This window comes from Sus scrofa, chromosome 13 (assembly GCF_054392235.1).
Source record: "Sus scrofa isolate SSC_HxYL_T2T_F1_AM1 chromosome 13, Sscrofa_HxYL_maternal_Yorkshire_Landrace_v2.0, whole genome shotgun sequence".
Classification (NCBI taxonomy): Eukaryota; Metazoa; Chordata; class Mammalia; order Artiodactyla; family Suidae; genus Sus; species Sus scrofa.
In genome coordinates this window covers 161,281,812-161,298,193 of record NC_139395.1, presented here as the reverse complement: position 1 = coordinate 161,298,193, position 16,382 = coordinate 161,281,812, and the positions used below count along the sequence as shown (strand labels likewise).

Here is a 16,382-nt window from a genome sequence, read left to right as displayed (position 1 = left end):
AGGAAATCACCCATTGACAAATACGATATCTAAACTAGCAAGTGTGAGAAGAGGAGAGGACACATGCAGAACATTGAAAATGCATTTGAAATTAAGATACCAGCAAGCAGAAACAATTCTACACACATATAGATGAATATATCAAAAAATAAGGGGAACCACAAATCAAATAACTATAATGGTCACACCCATAAAAAAGAAAAAATGAGCCAAACATAACACTAAACATGGTCAGCAAATCACAAGAGAAGACAATAAAAAGAGGAGAGAAGAAGATCCCAAATAATCCCTAATAAAAATTTTAAGTAAATGACAATAAGCACATACTTATCCATAAGCATGATACATTGAATATAAACAGATTAACCACTCCAATTAAAAGAAAAAAAAAACGAGCTGATAGGATTCAAAAGCAAGACCCATATATACTCTGTCTACAGGAGACCCGCTTCAGATCTAAGGACACATACAGACTTAAAATGAGGGGATAGAAGAAATTATTATGTGCAAAAGGAAATTATAGAAAAGCAGGAGTAGTAATACACATATCAGACAAAATACATTTTAAAATAAAGAAGGTCACAAGAATCAAAGAAGGGCATTACATAATGATCACAGGATCAATACAAGAAGAAGAGATAACACTTTTAAATATATATGCACCCAACATAGGAACAGCACAATATATAAGGCAATTACTAACAGCCATAAAAGGGGGAATTAACAATAGCACAATAATAGTGGCGGACTTTAACACCTGACTTACAGCAACAGACGAATCATCCAGACAGAAAATCAACAAGGAAACACAGGCCTTAAATGATACACTAGACCAAATAGACTTGAGTGATAGCTATAGAACTTTTCACACCAACACAGCAGAATATATTTTCTTCTCAAGTGCACATGGAACATTCTTCAGGATAGATCACATCTTAGGCCACAGATCAAGCCCTGGTAAATTTAAAAAATTGAAATTACTTCAAACATTTTCTCTGATCACAATGCTATGAGACTAGAAATAAACTACAAGAAAAAAAAAACAGCAAAAAACACAAACCCTTGGAAGTTAAACAATATGCTACTAAATATCCAATGGATCATTGAAGAAATCAAAGAGGAAATCAAAATTACAATGAAGATACAACAATACAAAATCTATGGGACACAGCAAAAGCAGTTCTGAGAGAGAAGTCTATAGCAATACATTATCATCTCAGGAAAGATGAAAAAATTCAAACAACCTAAACTTACACTTAAAACATCTAGAGAAGGAAGAACTGACAAAGACCAAAATTAGTAGAAGGAAAACAATCATAAAGATTAATACAGAAATTAATAGCAGAGACAAAGAAAACAATTGAGAAGATCAATGAAACCAAAAGTTGGTTCTCTGAAAAGAGCAACAAAATTGATAAGCTGTTAGCCAGATTTATCAAGAAAAAAAAAAGGAGAGGGTTCAAATCAATAAAATTAGAAATGAAAAAGAAGTTACAACTGACACTACAGAAATACAAAGATAATGATAAACTGCTATGAGCAAACTGTATGCCAATAAAATGTACAACCTAGAAGAAATGGACAGATTCTTACAAAAGTATAATGTAGAAAGACTGAATCAGGAAGAAACAGAAAATATGCATAGACCAATCACAAGTGCTGAATTTGAAAATGTAATTTAAAACTGCCAAAAAGCAAAAGCCCAGGACCTGATGGCTTCACAGCTGAGTTCTACCAAACATTCAGAAAAGAGTTAACACCTCTTCTTCTGAAACTTTTCCAGAAAGCTGCAGAGGAAGGAACACTGTCAAGCTCATTCTATGAAACCATTATCCTGATACCAAAATCAAAGATACCACAAAAAAAGAATATTACAGGCCAATATCACTGATGAACATAGATGCAAAAATCCTCAACAAAATAGTAGCAAACTGCATACAAATATAGATTAAAAAGATCAGATGCCGTGGTCAAGTAGGATTTATCCCAGGGATGAAAGGATTCTTCAATATCTGCAAATCTATCAATGTGATACACCACATCAACAAACTGAAAAATAAAAACCATATGATCATCTCAATAGATGCAGAAAAAGCTTTTGGCAAAATTCAACACCCACTCCTGATAAAAACTCTCCAGAGAGTAGGCATAGAGGGGAACTACCTCAACATAAAATCCATTTATGACAAACCCACAGCTAACATTCTCAAGGTGAAAAACTGAAAGCATTTCCACTAAGATCAGGGATAAGACAAGGAAATCCTCTTTCACCAATGTTATTACATACTCTTGGAAGTCCTAGCCATGGCAATCATAGAAGAAGAAGAAGAAACAAAAGAAATCCAAATTGGAAAAGAAGTAAAACTATCGCTGTTTGCAGATGACAGGATTCTATACCTAGAAAATCCTAAAGACACTATCAGAAAACTATTAGAGCTCATCAGCGAATTTGGTAAAGTCACAGGATACAAAATTAATACATGGAAATCAATTGCATTTCTGTAAACAATGAAAGATCAGAAAGAGAAATTGCATCAAAAAGAATAAAATACCGGAGTTCCCATCATGGCTCAGTGGAAGTGAATCTGGCTAGTATCCATGAGGATGTGGGTTCAATCACTGGCCTAGTTCAGTGGGCCAGGGATCCAGCATTGCCCTGAGCTGTGGTGTTGGTTGCCAACACAACTCAGATCTGGCCTTGCTCTGGCTGTGGCGTAGGCTGGCAGCTACAGCTCAAATATAACCCCTAGCCCAGGAACCTCCATATGCCACAAGGAGGCCCTAAAAAGCAATAAAAAATAAATTAAATAAAAAAGTAAATAGAAAATTAAAAAATAAATAAAAAAATTAAAAAGTAAATAAAAAATAAATAAAATAAAAAATAAAATAAATAAAAAATTAAAATTTTTAAATAAATAAAAAAATAAATAAAGTAAAATACCCAGGAATAAACCTACCTAAAGAGACAAAGCACTTCTACCCTGAAAACTATAAGATGCTGATGAAAAAAAATCAAAGAAGATACAAACACATGGAAAGAAATACTATGCTCTTGGATTGGAAGAATCAATATGGTCAATACTACCTAAGGCAATCTACAGATTCAATGAAATCCTATCAAATTACAAACTACATTCTTTACAGAATTATAACAAAATATTTTAAAATTTGTAAGGAAACACAAAAGACCTCAAATAGCCAAAGCAATATTGAAAAAAAAAAAAAAAGAAAGAAAAGAGCAGAACTGGAGGAATCAGGCTCCCTGATTTCAGGCTCTAATACAAAGCTACAGTCATCAAAAGAGTATTGTACTGGCACAAAAACAGAAATATAGATCAATGGAACAGGATAGAAAGTGAAGAAATAAACCCAAGCAGCTATGGTCAATTAATCTATGACAAAGGAGGCAAGAACATACAGTGGAGGAATGATAGTGTCTTCAATAAATGGTGCTGGGAAAACTGGACAACTGCACATAAGAGAGTGAAATTAGAACTTTGACTAACACTATACACAAAAATAAACTCAAAATTGATTAAAGACCTAAATGTAAGGCCAGATACTACAAAACTCCTAGAGGAAAACATAGGCAGAATGCTCTTTGACATAAATCACAGCAACATCTCTTTTGACCCACCTCCTAGAATAAAGATGATAAAGACAAAAATAAGCTATTGAGACCTAATTAAACTCAAAAGCTTCTGCACAGCAAAGGAAACCATTAAAAAAATGAAAAGACAACCCACAGAATGGGAGAAAAGTTTTGGTCTGAATTGTAGCTCTCAAATTCCTACAGAGAAGCCCTCACCTCTGATATCTCAGAATGTAACTATTTGGAGAAGAGGGCCTTCAAACAGGTAACTATGGTACAGTAGTGTCATTAGAGTGGGCCCTAATCCAATAGGACTGGTGTCCTTGTAAGAAGAGGAGATTGCACACAGAGGAACAACTAAGAGAAGACACAGTGAGAAGATAGTACCTGCAAGCCAAGAAGAGATACCTCAGGAGAAATCAAACTTGCAGCTCCTTGCTGTTAAACTTCTGGCCTAAAAAACTGCAGAAAATAAATTTCTGACATTTAAGCCACTCAGACTGTGATATTTTGTTAGGTGGTAATAGTGCCTGGAGGGTGGCTGTGAAAGTGTGTAGGAAGAAGGGCAAAAGTCATGTAAAATGAAGAGAACAAGAAGCTCAGAGGCCCATGTGGTTCGGTTCTATCAATTAGGCACATGGTGTTAATATTGTTCACAATAATTGCTTATACTTTGGATAAAGAGAAAGATAAACATATTCTCAAAGATTTAATAAGGAGGCAGGCTTTATTAAATGGTCAGAATACAACATCAATATAAAGAGAGAGGGGGTTACATTTTTCTTTTATGAGTTAAGTTATAAAAGTAATACATGAATATTGCCACAAGTGAAATTAAAGTTAACTGTTATACTTCTCTCCTTGACCCCAAACATATGTAATGAATGCTAAGAATTTGATGTGTATCCTTACACACATCTAAAATAAATAAACAGGAGATAGGATTAACATGGTGGAATAGAAGGACTGGAGTTCTGCTTCTCTCATAAAAACAACAAAATTACAACCAAATGCTGAACAACCTTCAACCAAATGGACTGGAAACTTTCAAAAAGATATCCTACTCCAGAAGACAAAAAGGAGTCCAGATCAAGATGGTAGGAGGGGTGATTACCTGATATAAGCAACCCCATACCCACCAGGTGGGCAGCCCACAGACTGGAAAGTCACTGTATCACATAGACTTACTTACAGGAGTGAGAGTTCTGAGACCCATATCAGGTCCCCAGGCCTGGGGATTTGGCTTTGGGAGAAAGATCCCCCAGAGCATCTGACATTGAAGGCCAGTGGGGCTTCTGCACAAGAGCTCCATGGGACTGGGGTAAAAAGACAACATTCCTAAAAGCTGCACATAGGCTTTCATGTGCACTGGGTCCTAGGATAAAGCAGAAGTTCCACAGGAATCTGGGTCGGACCTGACTGCAGTTCTTAGAGGTTCTCCTGGGAAAACAGGGGATAACTGTGGTTTGTTGTGGGGGAAGGACATTGGAGGCAAAAGTCTAAGGAATATTCACCAGTGTGTGTTCCTCTAGAGGTGGCCATTTTGGGAAAATCTGGCCCCACCCACCAGCACTGAGAAGCCCCAAGTCAAACAATAATCCAGGTGGGATCACAGCCCCACCCATCAGCAAACAGGCTGCCTAAAGCCCCCCCGCCCCCCCCCCCCCCGCACACAGCTGCCTCTAATCTCACCCAGAGACAAAGCCCCACCATCAGAGAGATAAGAATCAGCCCCAACTACCAGTGAGCAGGCACCAGTCCCTCCCATTAGGAAGCCTACAGCAAACCCCATACCAACTTCAGACACAAGGGGGGCAGACATCAGAAGTAAGAGAGGCTACAACTCTAGTGTCTGCAAAAAGGAGACCACACCAAAAACCTATAAAAATGAAAAGGCTGAGAACTATACCTCAGATAAGAGAGCAAGGAAAAAAAAAAAAAACCCAGAAAAGCAGCTAAGTGATCTGGAGATTATAAACCTCCAAAAAAAACCCTTACACTGATGATAGTGAAGATGATGCAAGACATTGGAAATAAACTGGAGGCAAAGATTGATATTTTACAGCAAACATTGAGGAAAGAAATACAAGAAGTACAAGATTTCAGCAGGCAGAGATGCAAAATACAATAACTAAAATAAAAAAATCATTAGAAGCAACCAACAGCAGAATACAGGAGGCAGAAGAATGAATAAGCAAGGTGGAGGACAGACTAATGGAAATCATGGATGCAGAACATAAAAAAGAAAAAATATTGAAAAGAAATGAAGAGAGTCTCAGAGAACTCTAGGACAACGTTAAATGCAACAACATCTGTATTATAGGGGTGCCAGAAGGAGGAGAGAGAAAGAAAGGGACAGCAAAAATACTTGAAGAGATAATAGATGAAACCTTCCCTAACATGGGAAAGCAACCACTCACTCAAATCCAGGAAGCACAATGAGTACCATATAAAATAAACCCAAGGAGGAATACACCGAGACACATATTAATCAAACTGACCAAAATTAAAGACAAAGAGAAAATATTGAAAGCAGCTAGCGAAAAGAAACAAATAACATACAAGAGAACCCCAATAAGGTTATCAGCAGATTTTTCAGCAGAAACTGTGCAGGCCAGAAGGGAGTGGCATGATATACTCAACCATTTGATCCAGAAATCCCACTCCTGGGCATCTATGCAGAGAAAACCATGTTTCAAAAAGATACATGTACTCCAATGTTCTTTGCAGCACTCCATACAATAGCCAAAACATGGAAACCACCTAAATGTCTATTGACAGATGAGTGGATAAAGAAGATGTGGTACATTTACACAATGAAATATTACTCAGCTATTTAAGGAAAGAAATAATGGCATTTGCAGAAACGTGGATGGACCTAGAAATTATCATGATAAGTGAAGTTAGACAGTGAAATACCAACATCATATGCTATCACTTACAAGTGGAATCTTAAAGGACACAATGAATTTCTCTGCAGAACAGATACTGATTCACAGACTTTGAAAAACTTATGGTTTCCAAAGGAGACAGGTTGAGGGGTAGGGGATGTGCTTGGGGTTTGAGATGGAAATGCTATAAAATTGGGTTGTGATGATCATTGTACAACTATAAATGTAATCAAATTCATTGAGCAATAAGAAAATAATTTTAAAAATAACAAAAAGAAAATAAAATATATAAACAGCTAATACAACTTGATATGCAAAATACAACCCAGTTTTTAAAATGGGGCAGAAAACCTAAACAGACATTTTTAAATGAAGACATACATATGGCCAAAAAGATGCTCAATATCATTAAACATTAGGGAATTGCAAATCAAAACTCACAATGACATATCATCCCACAACCGCCAAAATGCCCATCAACCCAAAAGCCCACAAATAACAAATTTTGAGGAGGATACGATGAAAAGGGAATGCTGGTACACTGTTGGTAGGGTTGTAAATTGGTGAAATCAGTATGGAAAACAGTATTAGGATCCCTCAAAACACTAAAACTAGAACTACCATATGATCTAGCAATTCTACTCCTGGATATATATTAAAAAATAACCCAAAATACTAATTTGAAAAGATACATGTACCCCCAATGTTCATAGCAGCATTATTTATAATAGCCAAACATAGAAATGATCTAAGTGTACATCAATAAATGAATGGATAAAGATGTGGTATGTGTATACACAAAGGAATATTACTCAGCCTTTAAAAATATATTTTGCATTTGCAAAAACATGAATAGACCAGACCTAGTCCAAGAACCTCTACATGCCATTGGCATGGCTCCCCCACAAAAAAAGCTACATTATATCACCACATTGTAAATCAACTATATTTCAATAAAACTTTAAAAATGAAAAAAAAAAAGACAAGAAAACATCACTACAAATCCCATGACATTAAGAGTATTATGAAATGGAGTTCCCACTGTGGCTCAGCAGAAATGAATCCATAAAGACATGGGTTTGATCCCTGGCCTTACTCAGGGGGCTAAGGATCCAGCATTGCTGTGGCTGTGGTGTAGGCCAGCAGCTGCCACTCTGATTCAACTCCTAGTCCAGGAACTTCCATATGCCATGAGTGTGGCCCTAAAAAAAAAAAAAAAGAATATTATGGAAATTACAGACAATACATTTCAAAATTCAAAAGAAATAAACAAGTTCCCTAGGAAAAAAAATGTGTTTACCAAAATTAAATCAAGAAGAACACATCTGGGAGTTCCCATTGTGGCTCAGTGGGTTAAGAACCCAACATAGTGTTCATGACAATACAGGTTACGAATATGGCATTGCCACAAGCTGTGGTGTAGGTTGCAGACACAGCTCAGATCTGGTGTTGCTGCAGCTATGGTGAAGGCTGGCAGTTGCAGCTCTGATTTGTGCCCCTAGCCCAGGAATTTTCATATGGCACAGGTGTGGGCATAAAAAGGGGGGAAAAATGAAGAACACATCTAATTCAAACCACAAGAGACTGTGAATAGCCAAAGAAATCTTGAGAAAAGAGACAAAGCTAGAGGCATCATACTACTTATTTCAAAATATACTGCAAAGCTATAATAATCAAAACAGTATGGTATTGGCCTAACAACAGTCACATAAGATCATAGGAACAGAATAGAAAATACAAAAATAAATCCACATATATATGATAAAGTAATTTATAACTAAGGAGCCAAGAATATGCAATGGCGTCAAGACAATCTCTTTAATAAATGGTGCTGGGAAAACTGAACCACCACAAGCAAAAGGATGAAACTGAAATACTGTCTTACACCATGCACAAAATTTAACTAAAAATGAATTAAAGACTTGAATGTAAGACCTGAAAACATAAAACTTCTTGCATAAAACATAAGCAGTAAGTTCCTTGGCATTGATCTTGGTGATGATTTTTTGGATCTGACACAAAAACAAAGGAAACAAAAGCAAAAATGAACAAGTGAGACTACATCAAACTAAAAAGATTTGCACAGTGAAGAAGATCAACAACATGAAAGGAAACTTTATGAATGACAGAAAATATTTATTTGCAAATAATCTATCTGAAAGGGATTAATATCCAAAATACACATTCATACAACTAAAATGGCAAAAAATAGAAAGTACAAATAATTTAATTAAAAAGTGGGCCAAAGATCTGAATAGACAGACATTTTCTGAAAGAAGATATACAGACAGAGAACAGGAACATGAAAGGATGTTCAATATCACTAATCATCAGGGAATCATAAATCAAAACCACAATGATATCACCTCACACCTATTAAAATAGCTGATACCAAAAAGATAGGAAATGTTGGCTAGGATGTGGAGAAAAGGGAACCCTTGTGCACTACTGGTGAGAACATAGATCAGTATAGTCACTATGGAAAACAGTGTGGAGATTCCTCAAAAAATAAAAGTAGAACTACCATATGATCAAGCAATTCCACATTTGCTGGGTATTTACCGAAGAAAATGAAAACATTAACTCAAAAAGATACATGCACCCTTGGAGTTCCCATTGTGGCTCAGCAGAAACGAACCTGACTAGCATCTATGAGGCTTCAGGTTTGATCCCTGGCCTCACTCAGTGGGTTAGGATCTGGCATTGCTGTGAGCTGTAGTGTAGGTCACAGATGTGGCTAGGATCTGGCATTGCTGCTCCCTTGGTGTAGACCAGCATCTATAGCTCAGATTTGATCCCTAGTCCGGGAGTCTCCATATGCCATGGGTGTGGCCCTAAAAAGATTCAAAAAAAAAAAAAAAAAAGGTACATGTACCCTCATGTTTACTGCAACATTCTTTACAATAGCCCAAAAATATAGAAACAACCTAAGTTTAAGAATGACTGGATAGGAGTTCCTGTCATGGTGCAGTGGCTAACGAATCTGACTAGGAACCATGAGGTTGCAGGTTCAATCCCTGGCCTCGCTCAGTGGGTTAGACCCCTAGCCTGGGAACCTCCATATGCCATGGGAGTTGCCCTAGAAAAGGCAAAAAGATAAAAAAATAAAAAAGAATGACTGGATAAAGAAATTATATAGATATATATATATATACATATTGTGTGTGTGTGTGTGTGTGTGTCAATGGAATATTATTAAGCCATAAAAAAGAGTGAAATCTTATCAATGCAACAATGTGGATGGAACTTGAGGGCATTGTCCCAAGTGAAATAAATCAGGAAAAGAAAGACAAATACTTTATGATCTTACTTATATGTAGAGTCTGAAAGGAAGGAAGAAAGGAGGAAAGGGAAGGGAAGGGAAGGGAAGGGAATGGAAGGGAAGGGGAGGAAAGAAACATTGATACAGAAATTAGACAGGTAGTTGCCAGCAATAGAGGTTGGGGATGGGTAAAGTGAAGGAGCTCAAAGGTACAAATTCCCAGTTACAAATAAGTCATGGGAATGTAATTTTCAGCATGATGAACAGTTAATAATGCTGTATTGCATATTTGGATGTTCAAGGAGTAGATCTCAAAAGATCTTATGTATGGTGATAAATATTTAAACCAAACTTACCGTGTTGATCAGTTTGCAATGCACAGAAGTATTTGCACATCTATAACTAATTTCATGTTATATCAATTACACTTTAAAATTTTTTAAAGAACTATAATCATTAAAGACCTTGAATCAACATTTTTTAAATCACCTGAAAAAACAACAAAACAAAACAAAAAACCACTCATGTGCTCTGATGGCTCCACTACATCTGCCAAACATTCAAAATTCTAATGCAAACTCTTCAACAGATAGAAAAAAGAAGGAATATTTTACAATTCCTCTTAGGAAATTAAAAAAAAAACAAACTCTAACCAACCTGATGATGAACTATGAAGACAGAAAATACTAGCTGGATATTATTTATAAACATAAATGAAAATTCTAATCTTAGCAAAATAAATTCAATAATACATGAAAAGTTTGCTGAAAAAGCTAGGTCAAGACATCACAGACAAACCAGTACAGCCACAACTCTAAGGGCCAAGATGCCAGGAGAAGGGAAGCTAGGCGAGGCAAGCTGGGTATTCTCTGCACCCCTTTCCGCGAAGGGCACTGGCCAACTTACTACACAGGACCTAGAAGCCAAATAGAATGCACTGTTCTTGAGCTTTAGGCACTCTCCCAGAGATGAAAAGACACAAGCTGAAGTTCAAAGTGACAAAAAAATTTAGGACTTGAGGGCACATGACACCAGAGAAAAGGGAAACACAGAAAAGTGAGCCTGACATTCTACTGGGCCTTTGCCTTTAAAACATTTCCACAGTCCTAAGCTGCATGGTAACAAGAGTTGCTAATTTCATCCCCAAGGTCACATCATTGTCTACTTACATTCAGTTTTGAGCAATACTACCACTGGATATAAAGTTGTGGGTTGGAAGTCAATTTATTGTAGCAGTGTAGAGTTCTCTATTTATTGAAGAAATTCAATCCATTATTAAAAATCCTCCTACAAACAACTCAGGTCCAGAGACTACAAAATATTTGTTTTTAAAAATAATGCCAGAAACACCTCGATTCCAAAGCTAGCAAAGACATTACAAAAGGGGGGGATGTGAACATAGATGCAAAAATCCTTAATAAAATGTTAGCAAATTGTGCGTGTGTTAAAAAAAATAGCGAGTTGATGTTTGCCCAGATGACAAGAGGGAAGTGTTTTCAGGCAGTGGAGATCAAGTACTAAGCTTAATGCATGAAACAGAGAGGAACAAAGAGGAAGGACAGATTTAACAGACATTTAGGATATACAACCAATGGGGGGCTTGGTGAACCAGGGTGGTTAGAAGTAGGGAAGAAATGAGTCTAAAGATTTTCTGGTTTAGGTAACAAGGAGAACAATGCTCCCAGAAAAAATTCAGGAGAAAAAACATGTCTTAAGAGAAACTCTAATGAATTTCATTTAGACACTCCGAAATTCCCCCCAGAAATTCAAAAGATCACCAAGGTCTATTAATCATACCTTCTACGTATCCACACAATCTTTCACACCTTGGTCACATCTGATCTGGAATGCAGCTGCCCAGTAAATCTACCTGCCTCTCATCTGGCTCCCTTTGTAACTTCATGCCGCTGCCTATGTGATCATGGCCTAAGTGATCATGGTAGTGACCACTGCAAGCAGAACGGTTCTGTGTGTGATGCACATTTATTGGACACCAAAATTATAAGCAGAAGCTTAATGCATTCAAGAAGATAGAAAAAAAAAAAAGAAGAAGATAGAAGGTCTGACCATTGAGCTGGTGGGAGCTACCAGCTATTCCTATTTGGATAACTAAAGTAGGCAGCATATCAGTTAGTTACACATGGTAATTTACTTCTTCCCTACCCCACCCCCACCAGCTTAGATCTCTTCTGCCTACTTTTAATTTTTTTTTTTCCCAGGGCCACACTTCAGGAATATGGAAGTTTCCAGGCTAGGGGTCAAATTAGAGCTTCAGCTGCCAGCCCAGCCACAGCCATGCCAGATCTGAGCCACATTTGCAACCTACACCACAGCTCACAGCAATGCCGGATTCTTAACCCACTGAGCAAGGCCAGAGATCAAATCTGCGTTCTCATGGATACTAGTCAGGTTCATTTCTGCTGAGCCACAGCAGGAACTCCTACTTTTAACTTTTTAAATTCCATATTCTGAAATAATTATTGATTCGTAGGAAGTTGCAAGACAGTACAAAGAAGTATCATATACCCTTTGCCCAGTTTCTTTCATTGGTTACCTCTTCTGCAACAATATCAAACTAGGAATCAACATTAACATAGAATTGTGTACAGTTATATGTCATTTTATCACATGTGTAAACTCATGTAACCATCCATAGCAATCAAAATACAAACTCCAAGATCTTCCTCAAGCCTCCCCTTTATAGTAACGCCCACCCCTTCCCCACCCATCATTATTCCTAAACCCTGAAAAAATGTTTTTTAAACTTTTGTTATCTAAGGAAATGATTGAAGGAGGCACATAATATTACATGTTGTGATGCATCGTTCATGCTTTACCACAGAGTATCCGTTGCAGCTCTCATTCCCTTCACCTATACCACTTGCACCCACCTCCTCTCTACTGACTCATATCCTGCCAATTCCACAAAGTACAGTAATATAACATGTTAACTTCTCTCTTTCTTGATATTCCCCTGCTCTATAGTCATAGCTCATATTGTCTATACCACTGATATTTTAGTCCCTTGTGAAACCTTAAAATGATTACATCACAGAACAACTTCTTAAACATATGTACATTTTTCTCCCTCAGAAGATACTGTTTTGCCCTGCTTAGTGAATCCATCACCAGTGCCTAGCAAAGCTGAAGACAATGAGTATTTGTTGATTAATTATAAAAGCATTCTTAAAGATATCACTATATTTTATAGGCCTTTTCTTCTAGAAGAGCTTAAAATAGATTACAGATGGTTTCCCTCCCCCCCCCTCGAATCCTGACAGTACTTCTATGCAGTTCTAAGCAGTTTATTATGCTGGAATCTAAATAATTCTAGCACCTGGTGTAGACATTCAACCAATATGCAGATGACTGAATTATCCTGTGTTCAATGTGCAGATGACTGAATTATCCTATGCTCAAAATTAGGGAAATTAGAGGCATTAAATGAGATTAGTAAGCAATATTGAATCACCAACTGTTGTTTGGAAAGAGGCAATGCACAATTATATGAGAAAAGGAGGTGGAACAAGGGCAGAAGAGAAGGAAAGGAATAAAGATGAGGACAAGAACACTCAGACCTTAGAACTGAGCTTTTAAAAAAATTTTCATCATAGTTGATGTACAATATTCTGTTAATTTCTGCTGTTCAGCAAAGTGATTCGGTTATACTTAACACCATCCATTCCCATATAGGATATCACAGAATATTGAGTAGAGTTCCCTGTGCTATACAACAGGTCCCCATTGACCATCCATTCCATATACAAAAGTGTGCATATGCCAGTGAACTGAACTTCATGTCAGAACACTGACAGATCCAAGTCAACACATTCTGACATGTTGTGTATTGGGCTAACAACACCATTGCTGAAGCAAAGTCTGATACAACCCAGTGTTGGGAGAGGGTACTATATAGGCAACTAATTAGCTTATGGATGAGAGAGGAGGTAGTGGGAGGGGTGTAGGGGAGTGGTCAAGCCAAACAGCTCACTGGCCCCTCAGTGCAGGACCAGGAATGAAGGAATGAGGCTAACATTTTCACCTACTATTCTCACTTCACTATGTAGTAATTGAGGTTTAAGCATGAAGACAAACAGCTACTTACATGAGAGACTCCAGACCACATTAACTGGCAAACAGGCCCAGGAGTAGTGATATAACCAATTGGTTTATAATCCCTTTCCACTTCGAAGAAGAAGACAGTTTTATCTTTACTCTAAGAAAAAAGAGAAACCCATCAAATATATTTTATTGTGAAATTTATTCCAGAGCACAAAGAAGCATTTAATAACTATACACCCACTGTGTACTTATATTTAAAATCATCATATACCCCAGATTATTCATGAACATTCTGTGAACCTTATTTCCAATGTTTGCTTCATTTTCCCCATAAGAATATTTGACAAAACATGTTTTCTTATACAGGTTTTTTAAAGAAAAAAATGATCACCATACCTGTATATAAGATTAAATGACAAAAAATTCCATAATGCATACGCTCAGCTATTTACACATAAAGAATTTACATGGTTATCTTCACTTATAACAATTTTATATAAGCACATACCTATGTTATAAAATATCGATTATACACATAACATGTTACATGATTCCCAATTGAAAATTTCAATTCATTTAAATAAACATTATAACTCAATTTGTAAGAATTTTTAAATTTATATTATATTATTTTATTTTATTTTATGGCCACAGTGTGGCATATGGAAGTTCTTGGGTTAGGGACCAAACCTATGCTGCACCTGTGGCAATGCTGGATTTTTTAATCCAATGTGCCAGGCAGGGGATTGAAGCTGCACCTCCACAGCCACCCAAGAAGCTGCAGTCCAATTCTTAACCCACTGCCTCATAGCAGGAACTCCAAGAATTTTTTTCTTTTTTCTTTTTTTTTTTTTTTTTTTTTTTTTTGTCTTTTCGGGGCCGCACCTGTGGCATATAGAGTTCCCAGGCCAAGGGTCAAATCTGAGCTAAGGGTGCCAGCCTACGCCAGAGCCACAGCAATGCAGGATCCGAGCCGAGTCTGCAACCCACACCATAGCTCACAGCAACGCCGGATCCTTAACCCACTGAGCGAGACCAGGGATCAAAACCTCAACCTCATGGTTTTTAGTTGGATTCATTTCTGCTGCACCACGACGGGAACTCTAAGAATATTTTAAAATGTTATGTACAGACTATACTGAAAGAACATGAATACAAAGAAAGCAAACTATGTATATATTCTCAGAAAGATATATAAGCAAATAAGGAATAATTAAGTAGGAAGACTAGCAGAGAGGACAAGATGGCGGAGGAGTAGGGGGACACGCTCGCCCTCTCCCACAAACACAACAAAAAAAGCACATCTACAGAATAAATGACTCGCACAGAACAGCAACCAATCGCTGGCAGAGGAACCTAAACTCCAATAACGGCAAGAAGTTCGTGACATTATTGGGCAGAACGGGAGAAAAGAGGAGAGTGAGAGAAGGTGAATCCGAGCGGGACGGGCGCTCTCGAAAGGGAACTGCGGAGGAGAAAGGGATCCCGCACCCTGGAAAGTCACCTACCAGGGGAAAGATCAAACGAACCGGAGGAATCTCCAGATGCAGAGAAGAGAGTAGCAGTAAGTTGGAGTACGGAAAAGCCGATCAAGAACCCAACTGACCATCTGAACTACAGGCACAGTCACCAAAAATTGAGACGCCTGGGTGGGGGCTGGGCACCGAGACCTCGCCTCCAAAGGTTAATCCCCGAGAAAGGGCCGGGCGACGCCTGGGTGGGGGCTGGGCGCGGAGACCTCGGCTCCAGAGGTTAGTCCCCGGGCTGGGGGGGCGGGGCAGAGCGGAAACTGCTTGGGAGGTCTAGAAACCATTTGACGGGGCAGAGACTGCCTGGGAGACTAGAAAACAAAGCTGTCGCAGAGGAAGGGAACAATACTCTAGGAGCGGGGAAGTGGAAAGCCACATCAGAGGGAACCTGGGAGAAGAGCCTGGTCTGCGCCCGTGCTGGGGAGGGGAGAGAAGAAGGGGTGGGTCTCCATAGAATACCCCCCAGCCACAGCAAGCTTACAGGCCCGCTAGCTAGCTGAAAACTGTGCTTCCCAGTGCATCCCCTCCCCCCACCCCCGCCATGCCCTACGCTCTCACCGGACCTGGGGCTGCCTGCCATCCAGGAGGGCTGGCCTCAACAATTGCCTGAAGCCTGCCACTGCAGGGGCTGTCCCTGCACAGGCCTGCTTGCCCTTTGGAGGGGCTACACTTCCGCAGAGCAGCACCAAACACCACCAGCCCCCGAGAAAAGGCCTGCAGCCCAGAAAAGCTAGAACAAGCTTAGCCAGGCTGTGAATAGATCGGCATAATTCTCAGATGGTTTTTCTGAGTCGGGCTGCCCCGGGGAGGAGCCTCTAGGGTCTCCAATGGCCCTGCTACCCGCCCAAGCCCCCAGGAGGTGCTGAGATCTAGTGGACCAGCTGCATAGGACTGCCAGCTCCAGGCAGGACCCCCGGCAGCCCAGAAAAGCTGCAACAAGCCTGGCCAAATTGGGAAAAGATCTCAGATGGTTTTTCTGAGTCGGGCTGCCCTGGGGAGGAGCCTCTTGGGTCTCCAATGGCCCTGCTACCCGCCCAAGCCCCCAG

General features: G+C 38.8%; 1 protein-coding gene across 7 annotated transcripts in view; it reads right to left on the bottom strand.

Moving 5' to 3' along the window:
- CFAP44 (cilia and flagella associated protein 44) overlaps positions 1–16,382 on the bottom strand; it is a 139,999-nt gene that overhangs the window by 71,250 nt on the left and 52,367 nt on the right. For all 7 annotated transcript variants that reach the window (XR_014824806.1, XR_002337897.2, XR_014824807.1 and 4 more), the window contains one exon: positions 13,851–13,961. Coding sequence is in view for 4 of the 7 variants with exons in the window: in XM_021070360.2 (XP_020926019.2) it covers positions 13,851–13,961 (111 nt within the window). In the remaining 3 variants the exon portion in view is untranslated. The remainder of the gene's footprint in view (positions 1–13,850; positions 13,962–16,382) is intronic.